Below are 24226 nucleotides of genomic sequence, written 5' to 3'. Positions count from 1 at the left end.
TCGAACTCTCCCGGGCAATGCCCGAATAATCAAAACGAGTCGCTCTGAACTTTCCAGCCAATTCTCGTTCCAATAACAAATATTTAACTCTCGTAACGAAAGCGCACGATTTCCTTATCTTCATTACCAATCTCTAGCCACTTTTTGACACGCGAATTATTGCCTTTCCAGTTTCATGTTAACGCGCAATCAATAAGCGAATGTGCGGTCCCACAAAACCCGAGGCAAAACCGAAAATTCAGTCGACGAAACGAACAAGGAAGTTTACGTCGCTTTCTCGTTTCTTACTTCAAATTCATTTATTCTTTCCACGAGGAAGAACGCATTCCGCAATCTTTGCTTCTTCTAGGAAGCAATATATTTTGCATTACGCGTGATTACGAGACTGCAGTGTGAGTACTCTCACTATTTACATGCTCAGCCATTCAGGTTCACAGCTGAAAAAAAAATGTTTTTCTCGACATTTTGAAATTTTTTTCAAACCTCCATAAAAGTGTCATCATTTAGAAATCTCTTAACGAGAGAATTTAATTTCCATTAGGAGTGAACTTCTTTCGGAGTAAGCATCTTTAGTTCTTGATCTCTGAAAGTATATAAATTTAGTCGATCATGTCGCGATATACAACTTACCCCAAGAGCCTTCAGAGTTCCATTGTAATCAATAGTTTAAAATCTACGCCACAGTGCGCGTCTGGCAAGCCAATAATTCTTCACCGATGATCCGACTTCCGGTTACGCCAGCGAAGGAGCCCGGGGCGATATTAACAGGGTTGTAATCGCTCCATCATCTCGAGCTCTCGAAGAGGAACGTACGCCGGGATAAAAAGTGTATCAACGGATTTCTATCGTACGTTTATGTGAGCGCAATATTTACGAGTCTCCAGGTTTTCAGAGACAAGAGATAAAATTGTGGAACGGGGAGCGCCTCGGGGAAGTGACAAATGGAACGATATGTAACGAATTCGTTGGTCCTCGTGCAGCGCTCGACCAATCAATCTAAATTATCATACGTCAACTCCCTAATTATGTCATTTTGTTTTGAGAATTAATTGCCTTACTCCCAAGTCTCGGTTCCATGAGAGAATCGCTCTGTGATGCGACAGATTAAATATTGATGCACACACACGTATCAATGTTTTCTCAATAACAACAAAGTATAATTTTGTATAAATGTTGTCTTTCATGCGATGGATACGAATCGCAATATTTGCACGTCTATTTCGCTCGTTGAGATCACTCCTCGTCCATTCTTCCTCTTCAATCTTCGTCATCTTTAATACGTGTGTACGCTATACAATGTAGCTTTTGTGGCCTCGAGAGGATCTCAAAAGTTCATCGCGGCGCGCACGACAGTTCGTCGGACGTGTGTGGTACTCGTGACGCTTAGGAGGAAGATGAAAAAAAGCCGAAGAAAAGAGCCCAACGAAGAGGAAAAATAAATAAGTCGAATAATGAGTGAGTGAGCGAGTGAGTGAGCAGAAGGGAGGGAGATGGAAAGAAAAAGAAAAAGAGAAAGAGAGAAGCGAGGAAAGAGTACAGCCTCTGAAGAGCGAGCTTCTTCAAGATAATGCGCCGAGAGAGCTCCGACGACGAGGAGACCGGTTGTCGATCCGGCCGCACTTGCAGTTCCTTTAGTTCTCTACTTACGGATAAACACATATACACACAATATAAGCACGCATATGGGACATTCTGGGTCATAGGAGCATCAAAAATATCATTTTCAATCCAATCATAGGTACAGTGATTTCATTGTAATTTATTGGAAATAAATCTTATCTTTGGAAATATTTCTATCTTTCAGCAACTCAGGATCGACCAACTTTCGATCCAATTCAATATTTTACTTTCATTTTCCGAACAAGTCAAATACTTTTTGCTTCAATTCGAGAAATTAATATTTCGGAATCTCTTCAAAGTTACTTTTTAAAAGTGCGCCTAACTTCAGTCGCCAATTGAATGGAAGTGCGGAATTTGGGTGTAGATTGGTGTTTACGAATATTAGTATCTGTGCCAACGTTTCACGCGCATTAGTTGGTGGCTGTAAGACATCGACGCGGAGGGGGCTGCAGCAACGTGAAATAATTCTCAGCAATAAAATCATTCATAAAAAAAATCGGCTCGCATGTATTGTGTCGGGCAGGTCCATTATCCCAGTGGTTGTTGCAAGTTTAATTAATCAATAGAATGATGACGGTCGTCTTACAATGGTCATGCTAATAGTGCAAAAGTCAATAATTGAAGTAACAAAGGCCTAAATTGAGCCTGGAATGTCCCATATACACAATGTTTTATTCAGGCGGACTGTCAACTACACGTTCAATCTAACATTCGTGCTGGACTGTCTCGTACACAACGAAACGCTGCGCTCATGGACGAACAAGCTCAAGAACTTCTCGAAAGATGAATTCTCTCGGATGTACCTGTTGCACACACATTTCCATCTCGAGGTGCTCCTCGATTTCCTTTTGCCGGTATGTACACCGGTGAATACCGGCGCTCTGCTGGCTCTCTCGTCCTGAATCTTCTCATCCTTCCTAGCTTATTTATCCCTGACCAACCCCCTTACTCTCCCCCGTCTTTTCTCTCGTCTTCGTCATGCTTACGTGTACATAATATATTTGTTGGTCTACGAGGATACTCCACGCCTGACCTTTTTTCTTTGCAAACAAGATCGAGTTTGCTAGTCAAATGTACACAATCCGCGTCCCAAACACACTTGGAAAGATGCTAGTTTTTTTCGCGTTTCGCCTCACGCGAGTTTCTTTTCCAAGAATATTCAAAAGCATCTCAGAATTTCATACGTTATCATACGAATTGAAGAGGAACAGGAATCTCTTCGTTCGAGGGTGACAGGCTCGCTTGCTCAGCTTTTATCCCCATGTTAATGTCAATTGAGCCGGTGAAACCAACTGTCATTAGTACAGGTGAAAGTATCGATATGCAAACACCTAAATGTTCATTGCCTTTTATCGCCGTGTTTGCTACATTCGTGAAATTTACTGATGAACCATTTTCTCTTGATTATCGAAAGCTTTGCAATGATAAGCCACTTGACTGCAGAATTGATGAGATTTTGGCGAATTAGATATGGATTATCGCGTTGTATTGACATAGATTTATATTATAGTTTGTCGCGTTACAACGTGCTACAAAACAGAAATGAGACGCCGGTATTAAGCGTAGCGTTATTTTTAAATGAGCCTTACTGTACATTCCCTCGGGGGAAACATTCTTGCTGCTCGTGACGAGACAATTTTTCTGTTGGGTCAACAAACGTTTTGATTGCTCGAAGGGAGTAATCGATGGGTCACCACTGTACGATGAGATCTAGAAAAATAAATTGGGTAAAGTTGATATTTGACACTTCGAGACCCACTCGTTCAATCAACCCGATTTCAGTTCCTTCCGTGGCTGAAAAGCATCGCGGTTAAGGATTGTTGTTCGAGGAAATAACAGTAAATATCGTACGAAAGAAAAAGATATTTCAGAAGAGTACACCATGAAAAAATAATAAGGCAACTTTCTTCTCCTACAATAATTCACCGACAGAGAGGCAGAGGCTTTGGTCGATCTTTCGTCGAGCAGCGCCCAAAAAGTGCTAAAATAAAAATAAAACTGTTTTTAGAAGAGATGGCAATAGAAATTAATAAAATAATTATCGTTACACATTTTTTATTATAGTATTTAAACTGTATAAACAAATTTATTGCATTTTTTTTTCTCAAATGTTGATAGATCTGTAAAGCGTAAAAAAAATTCTTGTAAAATAAAGTTTTAGTTATAGCTTGTCGAGCCGGATTTTTGAAATTTGAAAAATTTAGCAATTTACGGCAGTTTAAAAAAGTATACATTTTGTGTAAAAAATGTCACACTTTAATTACGTTTATAAAATTATTTAATCACAATATCAAAAATCCGTCTCGACAGACTACAGAGAAAACGATTTCGAATATTAAAAAAAAAAGCATCAAATAATATTGAAAACTGTATGAGTTATCGTGCAGACCGTGCCACAAAAAGTAGTTTTGAGAGAAACCCATTTAAAGTTTCAAGTGCGTTTCGCTCCAAGTCGCGCGCACCTAAAGCAAGAACTTTATGAATTTTTTAATTTATTTTTTTAACTTACGTCTAATCTCCCATTCCACGTCCCTATACGTAATATAGGATAACTAAAGAATCGACAGCAGGCTAAAAGGCTCCGAGACCAGCTGCCTCAAACAAGAGACGTCTACCTGCGCGCATCAGACTCTCGTTAATCCGTCACGTTTTCTATAATAAAATTTTCGATCTACGGGGAATTTTTACAATCGATGTTCCCAGAAATACGCCTAAAACGAGAATAATAATCGGTAAAAAAAATATTTTTTTTGAAAATTCTGCACGCCTGTAAGGCCTTAAATAATTAGTTGTTACTAAAAAAAATGTTGAATCGAACGCACCCACAACTTCGAGTCTTCGCTCCAACCAATCCTTTTTCTACTAATTTCCTCTTTGTGTGTCAAGTACTCGTATACGACTTGCTCGTGTGCCTTCTTATGTATCTGAATTCATCATCACATACCGGCACTTACGGAGATACAGACTCGAAGGTGTGTGCGAGTTCTTCACTAATGCGATCTCCTGTCAGTCGAGGAGGATCGTATATATCTCATTTTGAAAATGCGTACACATGCACTTATCCACGTTTCTCTTCTTCGTCCCGCACATACGGTAAGACAAGCCGAGATACCGCCGCCACCAGCAGCGTGCGATTGCCGCCAATAGAATGGCTATGGGACGCGTGGGAAGGGGAGAAGATATCTCGTAGCGCACCTGACACACGAGCGGCTCACCAAGTCCCCCTGAAAATCCGAGCTTCGCTCCTGAACTCAGTATACGTTGGTCGCGCTTGCAGCCACGATCGGCTACGAACGAAATCGATTGAAAGCGTCTTTGATCGCGATTTTACTAAGACGAGCCACGGACCGGATTCAATACCAAGTTTATCTTATTTTTTCTACACATTTTTATTGAGTTATTTGCATGCCCAGTGATCGCGATACAGTGATATATGAGTTTTTCTTTACGTTACGAGTTGAAGTAAGGAGACCCATTTTAGGCATTTTTTCCTGCAAAATATGTGCAGAGAATCCGAGAATGTTTAGTGACATTTTAAAATAGAAATTTCAACAAATTTCGTTTGCTCGTTACTTGAGTTTCACAGTTCGCTTTTTCTATGATAAGCTCATTATTCATTTTCTAGTTTTTTTTTGCCTGTCCAACTTTTCCAAGTGTAAAATTTTCATTTTTGCAAAGAACTATTTCATTGATTCGTTGCTATCAATCGTTTTTATTCTCTCTTGAAATGCACTGCACAATTTATCAGTACAGTGAGTTTCGTTCAGAGATCTCGTAAATCCTGATGATAAAGAAATGTTTTCATACATTTCCAATTGAAGATTCTAATCCACATTCAAGTAATTAACGTCTAAAGTACTTCGTAACAAGTTTTCACATACGATTGGATTAGCGTTTAATTTTGCATGATCATGTGGCGGAATAGTAAGCAATCTCATTAGAGTTATTCCGAAGGCAAGTCGAAAATTCAGCATGTATTGATAACACAATAACGTTTCCCCTCGTCCGCTGTTCCTAATGAGTTTTCTGGCCCGATTTCACTTTAATAATCGATTCTCGAAGGTACCCATAAATTCACACGCACACACATACGCAGGTACACGTACATTAATACGAGAGAACTAATAACAATCATGAGGTCCCACACATTAGGCCGCGGCGGTGGGCAACGGACGCGGGAGAGCGCGAGCTGTGTGGTTTACGATATCGATAACGGTAAACTCGTAGGAAAGTAGCCGAGGTACAGGTGTCCTCATTGGCCACGGGCGATCTTACGAGTCCATTCTTGGATGAAATTCTGTAGCTTCGAGGTGAATGAGAAAGAAGAAGGAGCGAAAGCGAACACACAGAGAAAAAGAAAGAAACGAAACAATAGAAGATCGAGGTATGATAGGAGAAGATGAACGAAACAGAACAAGATCTCGAATTCTCTGCTACATATTACGTATCCGTGCGTTCCCATCGAGAAATGGTGCCAAGTAATGCGTTGTCTTGAATGTTGCGTGTGATAGATATAGCGGCTCGAGGCGCAATACACAAAGGGATCCAGACAGCAGCTTTCATCGAGTGTTGCAACGTAAATGGAAAAACAGCAAAGAGTGGAGTGTCTGTCGTTCATACGTTAAAAAATTAAAGTAAAACAATAACCGTATACTCGTCGTGTATTATCCGTCGTACCATATAATACCGGCAAACTCCTCATCGTGCATCGCTATCGAGTTGACAGAGAATTCCAACGGATCTTCGTCGGAGTTCATTCACAAACTCGACCCCCGAGCGATAACGACACACATGTATACACAACACTCTCCTCGTGCTCGCCGTTCTTCTTACACTTGACGCTGTGATTCGACTAGCGTGCGTCGCGGTGGAACATTCGCGATAAAGTTACGAGACTTCGATAATTACGACGACGACGAGAAAATTTTCATTCGAACGTCCTTTTATCCAGAGCTATAGCTCGAAGCACGAAAATAGTAGAAAAATTGTGGGAATAGAGATTCCGAGGGTATAAAACGGATGAGAAAAGCAGGAAAAAAAATTGTCTCGAGTCCCGAATCAAAGTGTGACGCAGGAGCGAGAGGAGAGATGACCGGCATTTGGAAAGGCAAAGAAGGCAATCCCGGGAGCATCTTCAGTGAGTGAGAATCATTGGGTTACTGCAAAAACACTCCGGGCATACGTAACGTATATACATACTCATATATATATATATAGAAACGCTTATAGTGAGTACTCATTCATACGTACGCGAACATCCACGTACGAAAGAAGACGAGATCTTGATTCGGAAAGTTCGAAGGGAGGTGCGAGAATTCGGTGAGGCCGGCTAACGGATAACGGTCTGGTCGAGTCCTCTCCTCCTGGATCGCCCTCAGAGTCCGTAAAATCACCGACGAGAGATGTCTTCAACGAAAAATTGGCCAAGAGTAGGCGGGGGTGTTCAGAGACTCGGAACCGGTGGTCAAGCATGGCCGGGTGCAACGAGACTCTCCAAGGCGAAGAGCAGTCCAAATGTTTCAAAGCCAACGCCTACGCCAAGGCCGACATGCGCAGGCAGAATTGAAAACTCTCAGAGTGTAGGAAAGAAAGGCCCAGTCACCGGAATCACCAGATCACCGATGGTTACAACCAGAACGACGAATCGTACGCCCTCTAGAAATCAAAGCAATGTCACGATCGTTCAAATATCACCGAGAGAGGAGATATCCTCGGTTACGACATCGAGATCAGCGAGCACGGGAAGAATTGCCAGTTCAACAAACAAAATTCCACTAACGAGTACTTCGATGACGAAAATTGATACGAAGAAACGTGCTAAAGACGGAATGTCCGCGTCGTGCACGATACTCGAAGACAGAGCGCTACTGAAAAAAGGTCTCACCTGCACACCGGAAAAAGTGCCGAGGAAACCGGAAGGTATACGCAAAAAATGTCTCAGTCGCTCCACGAGTCTTTGGAACGTACCAGTAGACTCTGATCATACCTGCGCAACCTCCGGCGATCCCGTGGGTATCGGTAAACGTGTTTATCGTCAGAGCACCGGCTCTATGGAGCCTAAAAAGGATCTTAGATACGAGAAAAGTCCAGGAATTGTTAAGAGTAATCTTAATCGTACGACCAGCTTGTGGAACGTACCATCGGATGGTTCAAACTGCGGCAGAATGTCCAGGGCGCGGTCCGTATCAGGCCTCAGACCCAGTAAAATACCCCTCTTTACTCAGCACTTTGGCAGCGGTAGCCAAGTTCATTTGGGCTCATCTCTCGCCGATCTATCGAGCGTAGATCGATTCGCTGAGAAATTGCGCCCAAGAATCATTGATTTTGACGAAATTGACAAAGCTCCGAGCGTCAATAATATTTACGAAAACTTCCGGGAAGTCAATGCAGTCAGGCATGAAAAAAATGACACAAATATTTCTGGATCCGGTCCAATTTATGAAAATTTAAAAGGTAGCAGCAAGCCCTTTGCCTCTCGGGGAGATCCATTGATCTCCGATAAGGACAAATCAAAGAAAGAAGCTACGAGAATGACATCGTCCACGTTAGAACTGCGCACGTCGTATGATTTGGAAAAGAGAGCTGCAGAATTAATGGCGCAGTTGGACGACGACGACGACGACGACGACGATGATTTGACCGAGGAACCAATTGCGATCAACCCTACGAGTCTCAGTTCGAGCACTGCTAGAATTAATTTGCCGGAGAGCAGAACCGATTTGAGAAATACCGGAAACGTTATCTCCAACAAAGAAAATCGTCCGAGTAGTTCTGCCGTTCTCGAAAACAGTCGAAATATAGCCAAGAGTCAAGAGAGTCTCCATTCGCGAAGGGAATCGGAAATAAGTATCCAAGAAATTCGAAAAAATTGGGAAAAACAAATAAGACGTTGTCAAATGACTGAAGCACCGGATGTCAAACCGAAACCTTGTACAACACCGAGAATTAACAGCGCGACGGTTAATCTTACGAAAAAAGTAAACGCCGCCAATCCACCGGAGCCGGAAACGAGAAAGTCCATTGGCAATGTCAATAGAACCAAAGATATTGTTCATCTGGTGAATTTTTTCAATTGCAAGAATACGGAGCCTCAAAAAGAACAAACGATACAGGAGAATTGGCAGAAAATGAAAGATCCCTCGGCAACGATGATCGACCAGGTGAACATCATCAAAAAGGAGAAGGACAAGGACGAGAAGAGCAACGGTTACGCGTCCGATGGAAACTGTTCCGAGGACAGTGGTCACATAAGTAACGAGAATGAGGTCGAGTGGAAGGAAGATTCTCATCAGGAGCTCAAGAGCCTACAGAAGAGCGAGAGATTTCTCAAAGAAATTATTCACGATCTCGATTCCAGTCTCGAAAGAACAATCGAAGTTTTCGACGCCACACCGATTGTCCGGAGGTTCGTACCAGACGAAGTGAAAAAAAGGACCCTCAAGAGTAGCATTTCAACGTCCAGCGGTGCAAGCAGCATCGACAGCTGGGAAGAAAGTTCCAAGAGCAACAATAAGAGAATCACGGGCGTTGGAAGATTCGAGGATAGTGCAGCTTCGGGCCCTTCACCGAGCGCCAAGATCAAGAGGTCTCCGTTGGAGGTCAACAGAGAACAGGTCATTTCCTTAAAACGCCAAAAAAAAAAAATCTCTTTCAATTCGTTAACTGCCAAATACGTAGGGCGTTTTTGCCTCATCACAATATCCGTGCGATGAACAATACGATGCACTCCAGGAACTGAGTCATTTTAACGTTTTTACAATTTTATAAAATGTCCTAGTTATTAAATTTTTATAATTACGCAATAAATTATTTTTTCTCCGAGCATTACCCGCCAAGTCAGTGATCTCGACGACCTCCAGGTCCTCTTGACCTAATGATACCGAGCGTGACGGCTAACTATCTTAAGCAACTTCGGTATCTCGTTTATCCGGCGCAAATAATTCTCCTCGCGTAACGATCCACGTTATTAGAATATGCAATTTACCGAAGAATTTATAATTCTTCGAGAATCCTAATTTAACTTCACGCCTCTTTCACATCGACAGATATTCTTCCGGTCTGGAGCTCTGGAACGACTCGAGTCTCAGCGAGACGAGAAACTTACGGGACACATTATTCTACTTCAAGCGAGATGCCGAGGTTATCTGGCTCGCAGAAAACTCAATACACTCAAGGTAATTATTTCATCGTTCAATTTTATTACTGCTCTATATCTTAGTTATAGAGTCGTTATTTTTTCTATGATTATTTGTTAAATAAACTTTAATAACGGCAAAATAATGAAGGATTATTATAACTAATTATCTCTCAGGGCAAGAAGTTTATTTATTTGAAAAAGGAACTCTTCATCTTCGTGTCTGACCACTTAAAATTCTGTATTAACTAAAAATCTAAATCTAAAGTATTTTGAGAAAAAAATACCCTCAAGTTGATATTTATCACTTGATTAAAGAAATATTTAGAAATTGCTGTTCTTACTGAATTGAAATTTGGCTTGAATCGATTAGTTGGCTCGTGTGAATCTGTTATTCAAATGTGAATTATTTTCGAGGAATCGGTGCGTCGAGTCTGAGTTGCTCTAAGGCGATGATATCGCCGAGCACTGGAACGCGAAATTCAGAACCAATCTAATTCATTATCGAAGGAAAATGAAAGTTGACTGAAAGATTTCAATGCTTTCGTTTGGTTTTCTAGCTTCAAGATTTAGCGGTGAGATGCATACAGAGAAACGTAAGAAAACTTATGTCGGTTCGCGAATGGCCATGGTGGAGATTGTACGTGAAAGTAGCGCCTTTGCTCAACGTTCATCGCACCGAAGATCAATTGAAAGCTCGAACGGTAAGATGCGAAATTAAAATAATAAAATAAGAAAATCGTGAAAATTTCGGGATTAACGGGAAGCGTTGAACAACAAGCTCGGAAGGTTTTTCTCAATAAATACTTGAAACACACGCTTATTCTTGTGCGAATACACCATCGGATCGCCTTGACTTTTTGAAACTATCCTGATCTCGGGCCAAAAATCTTGACGTTCTTTGTGCTTTTGTGCAGGAGGAATTGGAGGTGCTGAGAGCAAAAGTCGAGAGGCTAGAGCAAGAGAGAAATCATTTGAAACATGACAACGACAAACTCGAGGCCAAGGTAGGTTCGAATTGATGTACTTATTGACAGGACAACGACACAGTTGTACAGTAAATCAAATAATCGCAACTGAAAAGGTTCAATTGGGATGGGAATAACTTTGATTTATTCGTATGAATTAACTCGCAAGAAAAAGGAAATTGTTTGAAGGCGCAATCATCGGGCACTTGAAAACGGAGACGATAACACTCTCATTCGTATGAAAGTAATGACATAGAATCGCTTATTTTATATTGCAATCGAATAAGCTGTGAGCAAATACACAAAAAAAGCGTTGTTTCATCTACGAAAATATATGAAGTTGAGTTATCTGAATAATTATAGTACGAATTGTAAAAAATGTTGAAAGTACGAAGGGATAATGTTCCATCCGCGATAATGCGAGGATTTTAATAATCCCACGAACGTTTTTAGTTTCGTGGTTTTTTGTCGGTCGCAAGTTTAAAACTATATTGTAATAGGGCGGTGTATATAACACGGGGAGGGAAGGAATTTCCGGTCAAGAGAATTGGAGCTCGTAAAACCGCGGGACTGTCTATGCCCACGGTGTAATTCAGCCACGAGTTAATTAAACCACTTAGACAGCTACCGCGAAGAGAGGCATGCTCGGGGAGAGCACTTAGCATCGATGCACAACACGTTCAAAGGTTCCTCTTCGCTTCCACCTCTCCTGACATCCACCCCTTCCCCCACACAAGCGCCGACCGACAAGGATCAAGTTCCACAGTTTACGATCTACTATCGGAGTGAATTTTCTTTCTTGCGTTATATATTCTCAACGCGAAATACAAACGAGAGATTACTATCCGCGGAAGATGGTACGAGAACGCGAAAATTATCCTCTCCCCAGAGCGATTCGACCGTTCACTAACTCCAACAAACCCCACAAGACAAATTACAATATTGTGTAGAATCGAAAGTTTCCGTTTACACAGGTACTTTGAAATAACAAAAATGTGCATGCATATTTTATTCCATTCTATCGAGCATTTTACTTTTACCAGGACCATCAGTTATTTATAAAAAACTTATTTCACGTAACAATTAATTTAAACGAATTTATGAGGCAAAAATAATACGAAATTTCATAATAATTTTTCTATATTCTGTTGGGAATTGAAAGAAGTAATGGAAAAAGGGTTTTGTTATTGCAAATGTTTATAGGTCTTTTCTGGATTAACCATGCAAAAGTAATCGATGAGTCTCGACACTTTGTAGACTCTTTGAGACAAGTATTTGATCGAACTCTTCAGAAAAGTAACGACTGTGAGTAAGAGCTTTCTGATATGAAAATAAGTAATATGTCATCTACGATTGCTCGTTCGAAATTTAAACCGGAAAATTCGAAAGATTTACACGAGTGAGTCGCCTCGTAAACACGAGCTTCGCGGTTTTTTAATCTTATTCGTTCGAGCTCACTCGACCTTGCCCATTCATAAAATGGTTCGCACGAAATCCCTAGGTCGTGTTGCGTAACACGCTCATCCGTCACTCACGAAATTACGTTTATTATTCACACGCATGCTGAATTGTCGTGGTGCGGGTTGATTTTTTATTTTTTTGACTTTTTTCATTCGCATATTGTTTTACCTTTATCGGTGGGGCGTTCAGGTGAAGTTGCACATAAAAATTTGTCGCTTTTTAGAGAAGCTATTTCACCGTATTTTAAAATCTTTTCGTATTCGATGAATCAAAAATTCAGGCAGTAAATACGAATTTCCGGGCATTCTTATCCGAGTGAAAAATTAACCCGGCGTGTCTACACTATATTTTTCGGTGCCCGGTGTGTATACTGGGTACTTTAGGGAACAGTTGAGTTTACATAGTTTTGTAGGCTTCCAAAAAATCTGAAAAAATTCTGGGTTACGTATTGGAGTGTCTACTACATGACCCAGCAGCTACCTAACTCAAAAGTTCAAAACCGTTGTTAATAAAAATGAAACAATCGTCTAAAAAGTGGGAAAAACGGAATTTTTTTAACAAATTCGTAACTCCAAAATAAACAAATATTAAAAAAAAACGGTTCTAGGGTTTTTAGCTTAGACTATGAGCTTTCAAAAGAATCTAGTGTTTTTTGCGTGGGTTTCAAAAAGTTGTATTATTTGAGCACCTGAAAATGGGGAATATTTTATGGATTCATGCGTGTCATAAAATAAACGAAAAGGTAATTTTACGATACAAAAATGATTTTTTATTATTCAAAATACAAAGGAATGATATATTGATGATAATTGAAATCGTGGTCCTCGTTGCCATCTTGTTCACTGGATATATCGTCGTGAATCTCTTCTCCGTCGGATTCATTCTCACTTTCCTGATCGTAAAATACTCGAGAACGACGGTCGCGTAAACTGTCCATTATCTGGGATGAGCTCCTTTAACCCATTTTGAAAAACTGCTAGAAAGAATGGAAAAACAACCGATTGATACGCCAAAAATACAAAAAAAGTTTTTTTATCGAGGTTAAAGTTCGTAAAAAAAAGCCGCAACAGCATCAAATACATGCAACATTCATTTCAGTATAAAAAAAAAAAAAAAAAAAAAAACTGAAAAACTACGAAAACGAAAAATACAACACTATCCACTTGCATTCGAAAATACTTTCAGGGAACGGCAGCGACTTACACTCACTGGCGTTTTTAGGTAAACTGCCGGAACCGGCGGTCCCTTAGACATTTAGTCCCTACTACTACCTAGATTTTTTAAGGGGGGGGGGGGGGGTAACCGAAGCCTGGCTTCTATCGGCAAGAAAGAATTTTGAGTTCGAAATTTCGACTGTTCCTTTAAAGTCCCAGTATACGCACGCCGGGTTAAAATTTTATAATTGTACCAAGTTATTTGACGAAGAAACATTTCAGGATTTACTTTGAAGAAAAAAAAAAATCGTCGGTAAATAATTGAAAAAAGTCTGACCTCGAACGCTCTCGCGGATTTTTGATGGCTAAAAATTTTGGCTCTGATGAATGACAAATAAAAAAAACTGAAATGCTTCAAGAGTAAGTTGTATTTTTGGAGAATAGTTCAAACGGTTTAATTTATTTTCATCTGATATCCCGGATCTTGAAATAAAAGGCCAGCGCATTTTGCGCGCTGCCTCCCACACCTTTCCTGGCCACGTTGAAGATCGTTTGAATCGCGACTTTATGATCTCGCAATCGTTTCGTCCGGCGAATAGCATTCAATTGAGAATTCATTCGATTGCACCGTTTGTCACCTCCTTTTAAAAAATCCCCGTTTTTCAATCTCCACCGCTTTTCACTGTCACTCTTTCTCTATCTCAGTTCGACTCTCACCAATTTTTTAATCCATTCGCCTCACCGTGTACTTGGCTTATGTCCAAAAGACGTTCGCTCTTTCTCAGAATAACTCGGAGGTGACCACCTCCTACCTAACTTCGTTGCACCACCATCGCAACCACGACGTTCTCGGGAACGATCGGGGTAGCAGAATAGTCGGGTCGTAACTTTCCGTCGATCCGGATGTCGATTACGCAACGGAAGAACGAACTCGAAGGGACTCCTAAAGTTCCTTGCGAGAGAAACTCCAAGAATACGAATTGAAAAAGGAAAAAATCATTTTTTATCAACGGAAAAATTGTTTAGTCAATAAATTTTAATTGGTGGAAAGTAATCGAGATATTTATAACGATTGAATCGATAATGAAACTCATTTTCAAGCCGAACGAACCCATTGGACGCCCAATGCAAACATGTTTGCTTCGCGATTCTCGCCCTAACCATAAATTACAAAATATAAATTAAGTAATCGATAAAAATCGTCATGTGATCGGTAATCGGAAGGAAGGAAAAGTGATTAGAATTCAGCCCGAAAATGCCGCTGTCCCCAACTTTTTTCGTGCGGGCGCCCTCGTCCCGTTTGTCATCGCCGGGGCCGTATCGTCACAGCAATCTCAACGACGACCCATCGAATTCATTCGTGGGTAATGGATTATCAACGAACTCGAACAGAAGTCCGGAACCGAGCAGTTTGAGCTCATGTGTAAGCAACAATTCGTCGAGACGACCACCTTTACCGCCGAATCATTTCAAAACGAGACCACTCAACAAATTGGCAGTTATTAGACCCAATCAGAATGCTCGCATAGTGAGTCGGAGCCCATCGCCGAATTTATCGAGCACCTCGAGGTGCTGCAGATCAATGACGCCCTTGAATCTGACATCGCGATCTTCCTCGAGTCAATCGATGTGCAATCGTACATCCGATTCGTCCAATCCTCGACGTATTTTTCCTCAAAATAGCGCGAGAATCGATTTTAACAGTGAGTTAGAGGAATTGTCCTCGAAAGAACAAGCTCCTGTAGTGTTTGATGCAAGCTTGAACTTCGTGCTTGGTATTGAGAAGCAAAAAGTACGACAATCGTTCAGGCCGACTGCCTCCCATCTGGAACCAACCACAGCTTCGTCTCTACTGTCATCAAGAATAGCACAATTCCTTCAACGTACCGATCACATAATGGAAGAATGGCGCAACTTAGGCCACAAGGACGACACCGATGAACTCGAATGTTTAACTGCTTTGCCGCACAACGATCGACATCGCAATATCGGACGTAGCAAAAGTGCCACCAATATCATGATCAAAGGATTTCAGTATTACAGTCGCGCTAACAGCGTAAATAAAAGCCCCTCAGGCTCGGTTTCTCGATTATCGTGCCTAGACGAAGACAAAACCCTTGCAAACTGCAACGACGATGAGGTTAGACACAATGTAAAAGGATCAATTCGTTCTCGGGGAAATATGTATTTTACTTCTTTTTTCCTAAGAGCTATAATGATTATTTTGAAATCATTGGTCCCACCAGAATGAAAATAGTCATAATTGACACGAGGATTGTTTCTCATAATAATTTATGAACATTTATCGTCGAATAATCCCTCGAAGATTGTGCATTTCCAGACTGTATATTTTTTTCGAGTCAAATTTTTCGAGCATTATCTTGTCGTGACGATTGTCCTTGTCAGTGAATCATTCCGGGTCGAACTTTACTTGGATCAGTTTACTAGTTATCTCATTATTTCGTTTGGTTTTTTTTTTCTACACAAAGCGCTTCTTTTTTAAAGCTCCAATTACACGAGCGAAGATATGATTTAGGTGATACTGTAGCGTTTGGTAAAACATTTTTCTCAATATTGAATAAGGTGACTGCGTTAGACCAAAGAAATCATTTCTATCGATAATTTTTTTTCTGCGGATGACGAGCCCTCGATCTTGCAATTATTCAAGAAAAATCTTCGCTTTTATCTATTTCTATGCTTCACACTTGTCGTTACAGTTGAGCGTGATGTCGGCCGATTTTGCGGAAGAGCATTCAACGTCTACGCTTGCGGCCGAGAGAATAGATGCTGAGACATCGGAAAGATTACGCCTCGAGCGTGAACTCCAGGATGTCACGGAGGCAAATAAGAATCTTCAACAAACGACCGAGCGTCTCGAAATGGAATTACTCTATGCAAGAGCTGCTGATCTCAACGGACTTACATCCGATCTCGAAGATGGCGAGGACGGTGGGGTGTACAAGCAGAGATACGAACATGCCGTGAGAGAATTGGAGTTTACCAAAAGAAAAATGGCTCAACAACACGAGGACGATCTCGAACAGCTCGTAGGTCTCAAGAAGCAATTGGAGAAAAAGGTAATTGCTCGATTGTCGAACAGGGAAATTTATTAATTTCGTTACAAATCGCTCGTCAAAGTGTCAATTAATACATTCATCGCGATATTCGGCATTTGAAAGAAAAATTTCGAAATCATATTCTCTTATCGATCATCAATCAACAATAAAATCGACAATAGGGACCGTGCGCAGCGTCTACAGTGCCACTACGCGGCCAATTCCAAAACTTCCTAGGTGCAATTTAAAGCGGGCGCATATGGAAATAATTATTTATTTAACGGAATAAAATTATTTTTTGTCATGATCGAGAAAATATTGTTGCGTCGGAGGGTGCTCTAATGGAAGGCACGGTCCATTATCCATGGAAAAGTGAGAAACGGGCCAAACGGATCAAAACATTAAACACTGTCAATTCATCCACTGCTGAACTTTCTCTTTCCACGATCTTTAAAACGTCATTCGATTCAAACAGTTTTTTTTTTCCTTTGACGTCATTTTGGTCTCGAATGCGATCGTCGTTGATCGGACGAAAACCGCATTTGATTATTCTTAACATTGTTTTTTTCCGAAATTGTTTCCAATGTTTTCACAGTCAAAATAGCACCGAACAAATTGCACATTCGGACACATGAGAGCGCGCACGTTGGCAGTAGCGCTGCTCTCTGTAGCTCACGCCACGGTCCCTATATCGAAAATCGGTTCGACCGTGCAAAAGTGGAAAATGAAAACTGTATAAACATATTACGAACGAATTCGAAATGGCTTCGAGCTAGAAATAATCGTTCGGCATACTTTACGAGAAGCATATGGGAGCACGGTTTGGTTGGAAAGCGAGTTCCCGAACGTGTGTTTGGTCGGTCTGTTTCAATACAGTCGTGTGCCAGTTGCGGACCTGTTTTCCAGTACAGTTTGCTTTGGCGAAGCTTCATTCCCGACCTACATCATTCTCTTTACACAACGACCTTTTTCACACAAGGAAACCTAAATAATCATTGTTACAAGAAAAATAATAATCATAACGACGACGAGTAGTTACAGAGCCAAACCCACGTGCGTACTCGTAAATCATTCTTCCGGAAGTGACTTTTTAATTTATTTCTCATGTTTGTTATTATTGTCGTAATTCGTTCATTAGCTCGCGGACGCTTATGAAGAGGTCGAAGAGCAACGACAGGTCGTTGGCCAGTGGAAGAGACGTGTACAGAAGCTCAATGGCGAGATGCACGATCTTAGACTTTTGCTCGAGGAACAAACTGCGAGAAACAATCTTCTCGAAAAGAAACAGCGCAAGTAAGTTGGAAACGATTTTTTTGTTACCAATTTCAATAACAAACTGAATGAATCATCGTTATTGATAAAAATCCACTTACTGCTGCGTCACCGAAAATCGATTGTTCATCAATTATATGTTTTTACTTCACTACGAATTAGTCATCAATCAGTGGAAAACGAGGAAAATGAGATATGACGTCACGAGGGATTTATAATTTTTAGTAGCACTAGATTTCCATAAAATGGATTTTCAAATTCTAACTAATTCCGGTACAATTTCCCGGGCATGCTTTGTTACCCTAATTAAAATTTTGAATATATTTAAAAAATTATAAGAGCATGAAAAATTTTGTTGAATCCATTGGAAAGAGAGAGTCGTATGTTTTGTTCGTCTTTGTACCGGCTACCGACAACAGCCGGCTCGCTCTATTCTCATTTCACCCGACCGCAACAAGTGTCTTGGCCACGTGCCAGGCCAACGTGGGATAATCGTGCTCGAGACACAAGATCTCACGCGACACGCGATACACTCCATATAGAAGGCTTCGTGCCAAACCTCCGGACATATCGAAAATTGAGTGCCCCGGAATAGAAACCCGAAGGCGATCGGTTGCGCTGGGTTGGACGGGGGGGGGGGGGGGGGGGAGGGGCTGCCTTTCCTTTATTCAGATCCTTTATAAATTATTCCAACAAAATAGCGATCGTTTGCGATTATTTATATACCCAAAACTAACATGTATTATCTTTCAGGTTCGATGCTGAAACGCAAAATCTCATCGACGATCTGCGTCAGGAAAAAGCACAACGCGAACGTCTTGCACGTGAGAAAGAAATAGCAATTGCAGAGAAATTCACCGTTGAACAGAATTTGAGTGTAAGTTTCGTTGTTTTTGTTTATTTGCAATTTGCTTTAGTCTTATGAAAAACAGGAATTGCTCGGTGTCCGATTACCATCTACCAATTGATGATGGTTTAATGATAATTCTCGAATTTTTTAAGGATGCCAAACTCGAGATCGAGTTACAAGAGGAACGACTTCATACGCTGGGCCAGGAGCTTGAGGAATTGACTTTCGGTGGGAAAACCGAGGAAGAGGTAGCCCAATTGAAAAAGGCTAAACACGAGCTCGAGAAAAAGGTCAAGGATCAGGAAGAGGAACTCGACGATCTGGCGGGACAAGTACAACTTTTGGAACAAGCCAAGCTCCGTCTCGAGATGAGTATCGAGCAGCAACGTAAAGAAATGCGTAAAGAGATGCAACAACGTGACGAAGAGCTCGAGGACTGTCGCGGTAATGCACACAAAAAGGTCAAAGCCCTCGAGTCACAGTTGGAGAGCGAGCACGAGGAGAGAACTATACTGTTACGAGAGAAGCACGAACTTGAGAGACGCTTGGTTGCCTTCGAGGAACAGGATCGTACTGATCGTGCTGCCGAAGCTGAGACCACGCAGAGGTGAGATTCGAAGAGCAAATATTTGACAATCCCAACGAAAAATTTCAATATTTTTCTTCATTTGTTTATTGTTCATAAAACACCGCTAAATTCTTAATTCAATAACCAAAAGTCAACAAATAACTTTGAATACTTGGCAAACATTTTTGCTTGCCACTCATTATTTCGTCTGCCTTTGAACATTTTCTATGGGGAAGTGTTGGCTCTTATTCGTTCATGATAAGATAACGAAATAAGGGAAATTAAAGCGAGATCAGATCACAAAATTATGCACTTCGCAAGTATGCATTATTTTCGCGAGAGCGATACAGTTGTTTTATGAAAATAGTAATTTTTTTTCATTCTTCAAAATATGTACATCAGCAATGAGAAATAAAGTATCCATAACATTTTATTGGTAGAAAAATCATTGTTTTTTTTTCTCTCCAGATTGAAGAGAGACCTGAAAAGAACTCGTGCTCTTCTACGAGATGCTCAGATAATGCTTGAACGATCGAAAGGCGATTCGACTGGTAAAGCAGCTCTGCGACAGTTGAAAAATCAATTAGAGGATGCCGAATGTGCTAGAGCCGTTGCAGCTAAGGCTAAACAAGCCCTGGAACAAGAATTGAATGAAACACAAGCCGCCCTCGAAGAAGCTTCGCGATCAAGATCCGAAGCTGAGGAACGTGCCAATACAGCGAATCGTGAGAGAACCGAGTTGGTATCGCAGTTGGAGGAAAACGAGGAAGAATTGGCAGAGGTAATAGAAAATATTTAAAAATTAAAACGTACTTTTCGTAAATGGGTTCTTCCGGTTTTTTTTTGGTCGTTCCCAGTTACTTGTTTCAATGACACCGCACAATAATGGTCGATACATTTATTTTCAGGTATTGAAAAAATATCGTGCAGCTGTGCAGCAAGTATCGGCTGAACAATCGCAATTGCAAGAGGCACAGGTTCAAATAGCGGCATTAGAGGCTGAAAAGTCGTCGTTGAAGGATCAACTCTTAGAGTTAAGTCAACGACTCGAATCCGTTGAACAATTGGGTGATCCAACGGCTAATAGTCTTGCAACCAGAAGACTCGAATTCCGTGCAAAAGAGCTCGAAAGCAAATTAGAACTTGAGCAAACAACGCGAGCTCGCCTCGAGGTGAGTTTAAAAGTATTTAATTTTTATTATAAGTTACTTTCATGAGCTATTCCATTGAGTATTTCTATTGTTGAATACGTAAAAATTTTCTAAATTTTTGTGGATTAATCTGTGAACATTCGAATGTAAAGAAAAAAAAAATTCTCGAAAAATAATAGAGAGACAATTTACTTTCAAGTAAATCGACAAACTCAACTCGTAATTTTACATTTAACCATACACTTGTTAGTCTTATGAAATTGTAAAAAAAATCGAATTATTCTTGTTGAAATTTCGAGTCAATTTGTTAGGTAGAAAAGTTTTTTATATTTCTCCCTCACAAAACTATGAAAATCACAAATGTGAAACACGTGTAGAAAACGTCATTCAAAGCTTATCATGGTAAAGCGTTTGTAAATGCTCGTTCGGCATTTACCTGTTTCGACTGTGCAACTTTCCATGCAGAATCGAAGTTTCTTTTGTGCTGTTATATTCATCGCGTAAAGGTCAAACTAAACCTTTGATGAAAACTTTAAGCTGATCGAAAGTACCCTATAAATATACTATTCAGGGTACTCGATCAGCTTCGAGGCTTATTCTCCAGGTACAGCATTTAATTTCATAGCAGCGTTAAGCCTTAAAGCCACGAAGCTTCTCAAACGCACCGTCAATTTTAGATCGAATAGAATAAAGGAAAGGTTTTTTTGTCTCTTACTGAAAGTTCCCTTTTCCAATCTATAAACGAATAAAGCAGTTCTTTCAATGGAATAAAACCAATAGTAATACTTAAATTGGAAAATTCCAAAGCGATACCTTTGTGCCGTTCAATGAGTCTTGGAATTTATTTTTATTCTCGCCTTGCAGACACAAATCACAAGGCTCAAGGAATCTGTCGACAAATTACAAACTGAGACTGCTCTACTACGAACAAAAGAACAAACGGCTCAAGACGCTGCTAGACGATTGCAGCGGTCATTGCGCGAAGCGAGAGATGAATCGAGTGTAATCGCAGCACGAGAACAAGAAGCAACACGTGCACGACGAGATCTCGAAAAAGCTCTTGAAGCTGCTGAGGCTGAGACCAAAGTAGCACGCGACGATCTCAGGCTAGCACTCCAACGAATCGATGATCTACAAAGCGCCATACAGGGGGAACTCGATTTGGATTGCAGCGAAGAAGCAACCAGCGAAAATAGTGATAGGTAAAATCTCGTTTGTTGAATTTAATATCAAAATCGGGTCTGAAAAAGTAATAGAAATATTTGACAGTAAACAGAAGGGAAAATTCTCCAATTTTTTTCAAAATATTAGCTATACGTTTAAACTATTTTAATTAATTTTTTTTTCTTCCAGTGATTGATCCATATCGCCGGCAGAGTCCGATCCAGAAGTTTAAATCTCATAGTCGCCAGTGGAAGAAATGGATGACGTGTTGAGACGAACAATCATCGACGCGTTTCTCGATTGTTATTCCTCGTGGAAGTAGATGTGAGATGAATTCAATTCAGAGTTTGAGTTGACAAAGTGTTTTCTTTTTGCGCGAAAAAAAACACCCAAATTTGCGTTAATAAACGCTTGAAATCATGCGAACGAGAAAATGTAGAGATCGATCGCGTGTGTATGAGCAGAGCATAAACCCACCTGCCGATAATTTCGATCGAATTTCTCTTGCATTTATCGCAACTATCGTCTTTTCAATGTGTATTTTAAAAGAACATTTTACGCTGAAATCGAAAGGAAAGAAAAAAATAATTTGTCATGCTGGAGAGTCCGCAAATTACTTTATAGGATAAATACAAGAATGGCTAATTGAGAAATCGTGAGTATGACGGGCGCGTTTCATATCGCGAACAATAAAAGCTCGAATGAGAGATTTTGACAATAATTAAAATATCTCACGAGCCTTCACCGAACAATGGAAAAGATTGTGCTTTTTTACCGTGCTATTTTTTTCCTACAAAGACTGCTTCTTTAAAATAAGATAACATTGTTTTGTTACTTAAAAGAAGAGTAAAAGGAACAGAGAGAAAAGAGAAAATGAGAGATTACACTGAGTGAGATATTTTCTTTACGAAAATGAACTTTTTCTCTTGAACACACGTTCGTGCATAAAGAACTCGGTTTGTTTCTCTTCATTGTTGATTGCTATGCCATTATGAAAAATCAATTGTAGCGTTTTTTAATCAATTACTCGATCATTTCATGATCGAGTAAAATGATCGAATTTCGTTTTATTGACCGAGATTTTTGCTTGAATTTTGTGCTAGCATCGCCCCCGAATATTTCTCTCAGAATCTCCCTCTCTTTTTCATTTCAGTTCCTTCGCTTTTCCTTTTTTTCTCTCGATAGAAACATGATAGCTCGTATTTATCGAGAGTCCTAAAAGTCTTCCAGGGCAAACTCGGACCGAACACGAAGAAAAAAACCCTTCAACTGCATTTTTTATAAAAGTCATTTTCGCGTTATCGGTAAGCAAGAAAAAAATACCTCCGCGCTATTGTCTCATCTTTGTAGCTATGTACATGGTTATAAAGGTAAACAAAATAATGATTTCGATGCTATACATTCATTATAGAGAGCCAACAGAGACAACACATATACACAGACATACCATAAATGAATAACAATAGAACAATAAGAAAACAAAAGAAAATACGAAAATAACGATGGTACATATGATCACAGAAAAAAGAACAAATACACGAAACACAAAATACGTCGCTTTTACACGTGTATACGACGACTTATCGTGAATGTTGGGCATGCGGGCTTCGCTATAATTGAATACTTGTATAAAACCGCCCGCGATTCACTGTTGAAAGTCCGTCAAGTGTTTTTTCATTTCGTGTATGGAATTTATGTAACTTATTGCTTTGTAAAATGCAGATCTTATTTAATTAATGTGGCTGCGTTATTTCATCCTTATAAAAATTTGTCTTTCCTATCCTTTTGAATTCGTTGCTTTTGATAAATCTTCAACAGGCATATCATTTTTTTCCCATCCTCGTCACTTTCACAACTCCTAGAAAATTCTTAGCGCTCTTTATTATCACAGTATTAAACATTATGTTTGTAAACTGTCAATACTGTTTTCTAGTTTTAGAAATCGCACCACAATCGTACCATAATAGTACATTACGATACGTGTGACTTAATTGAGCTGCCTATTATTGCACGGCGTGAAGTTGGCGCCCGAGCGTATAGCGAAGGTGCTAAACGCCGTGCTATAATGGAGCAGCTTAATTCACGAGTATCGTATACTATTTTATAGCCCGTATGACAGAAAATCGCATTTTAGCCGCGCAAAAGCGTGGCTAAACCCGCAAAAGCGGGTTTAGGTCATGCGGTGCTATAAAAATAATTACACAACGTGAAAATAATAATCAGACCAGAATCACTATTTATTCTACAAATTCTCTATTCTACTTGGTATCGAAAATGAAAATTTTAATTTTTTCCCCTTTTTGTATACAATGTTCGTTTTTTTTACATTAATGATTTGTTTTTTTCTTTAATTCGCGAACTTAATAATACGCCGAGAGAGAGAGAAAGAGAGAGAGAGAGAGATTACGGTGACAACGTGATTTCTGGTAAGCTGGTATGTCAACGTTGATTTTCACTTTTGGGCGAATAAACGATGTCCTTCCATGAACTCCAATTTCTTGGACACATCGTGATCTGGGAATGGGTCCGAAGATTTGATAAATGAGGAGACGAATTTTTCCCTTCTTTACTTTTTTGTTTTAAAGTCAGTTTTTATACACGAGCGTCCTTCTGATTTGGTGAACTCCAGTCCATAGCCAATCTACTACTACTTAAGGTAAGCACTGCTAGTCAAATGAGTGCTGAATTTTCAAAACGCTTTTAGACCAAGTTTAACGTACCGATTAAATGTATTGTTAGTGGATTTTTATTACAGCATATCTTATTAACATGTAAAAATATTAAAAATGATAGTTTAACAAAACCATCAACTGATAAATGCAAATTTC

General features: G+C 40.1%; 1 protein-coding gene and 1 long non-coding RNA gene across 4 annotated transcripts in view; one reads left to right on the top strand and one right to left on the bottom strand.

Annotated features, from left to right (window-relative positions):
• The window catches only part of Mhcl (Myosin heavy chain-like), a 133771-nt gene extending 110636 nt beyond the window's left edge, over positions 1–23135 (top strand). For all 3 annotated transcript variants that reach the window (XM_043427529.1, XM_043427518.1, XM_043427538.1), the window contains 11 exons: positions 9666–9794; positions 10315–10458; positions 10672–10761; positions 16055–16414; positions 17532–17686; positions 18419–18542; positions 18668–19122; positions 19552–19864; positions 19992–20255; positions 21099–21436; positions 21588–23135. In XM_043427529.1, the coding sequence (XP_043283464.1) occupies positions 9666–9794; positions 10315–10458; positions 10672–10761; positions 16055–16414; positions 17532–17686; positions 18419–18542; positions 18668–19122; positions 19552–19864; positions 19992–20255; positions 21099–21436; positions 21588–21594 (2379 nt within the window). In that variant the 3' untranslated portion in view covers positions 21595–23135. The remainder of the gene's footprint in view (positions 1–9665; positions 9795–10314; positions 10459–10671; positions 10762–16054; positions 16415–17531; positions 17687–18418; positions 18543–18667; positions 19123–19551; positions 19865–19991; positions 20256–21098; positions 21437–21587) is intronic.
• LOC122415456 (uncharacterized) lies at positions 2857–4993 on the bottom strand. Its single transcript, XR_006261932.1, has 3 exons — positions 4671–4993; positions 4130–4331; positions 2857–3601 (listed from the first exon to the last, which is right to left on the bottom strand). It is a non-coding gene; the product is annotated as an uncharacterized lncRNA (long non-coding RNA).
• Positions 23136–24226: the final 1091 nt, after the last annotated feature.

Source organism: Venturia canescens, chromosome 1, assembly GCF_019457755.1.
Source record: "Venturia canescens isolate UGA chromosome 1, ASM1945775v1, whole genome shotgun sequence".
Classification (NCBI taxonomy): Eukaryota; Metazoa; Arthropoda; class Insecta; order Hymenoptera; family Ichneumonidae; genus Venturia; species Venturia canescens.
The sequence above is the reverse complement of the archived record's forward strand: the minus strand, read 5'-3'. Positions and strand labels throughout refer to the sequence as shown.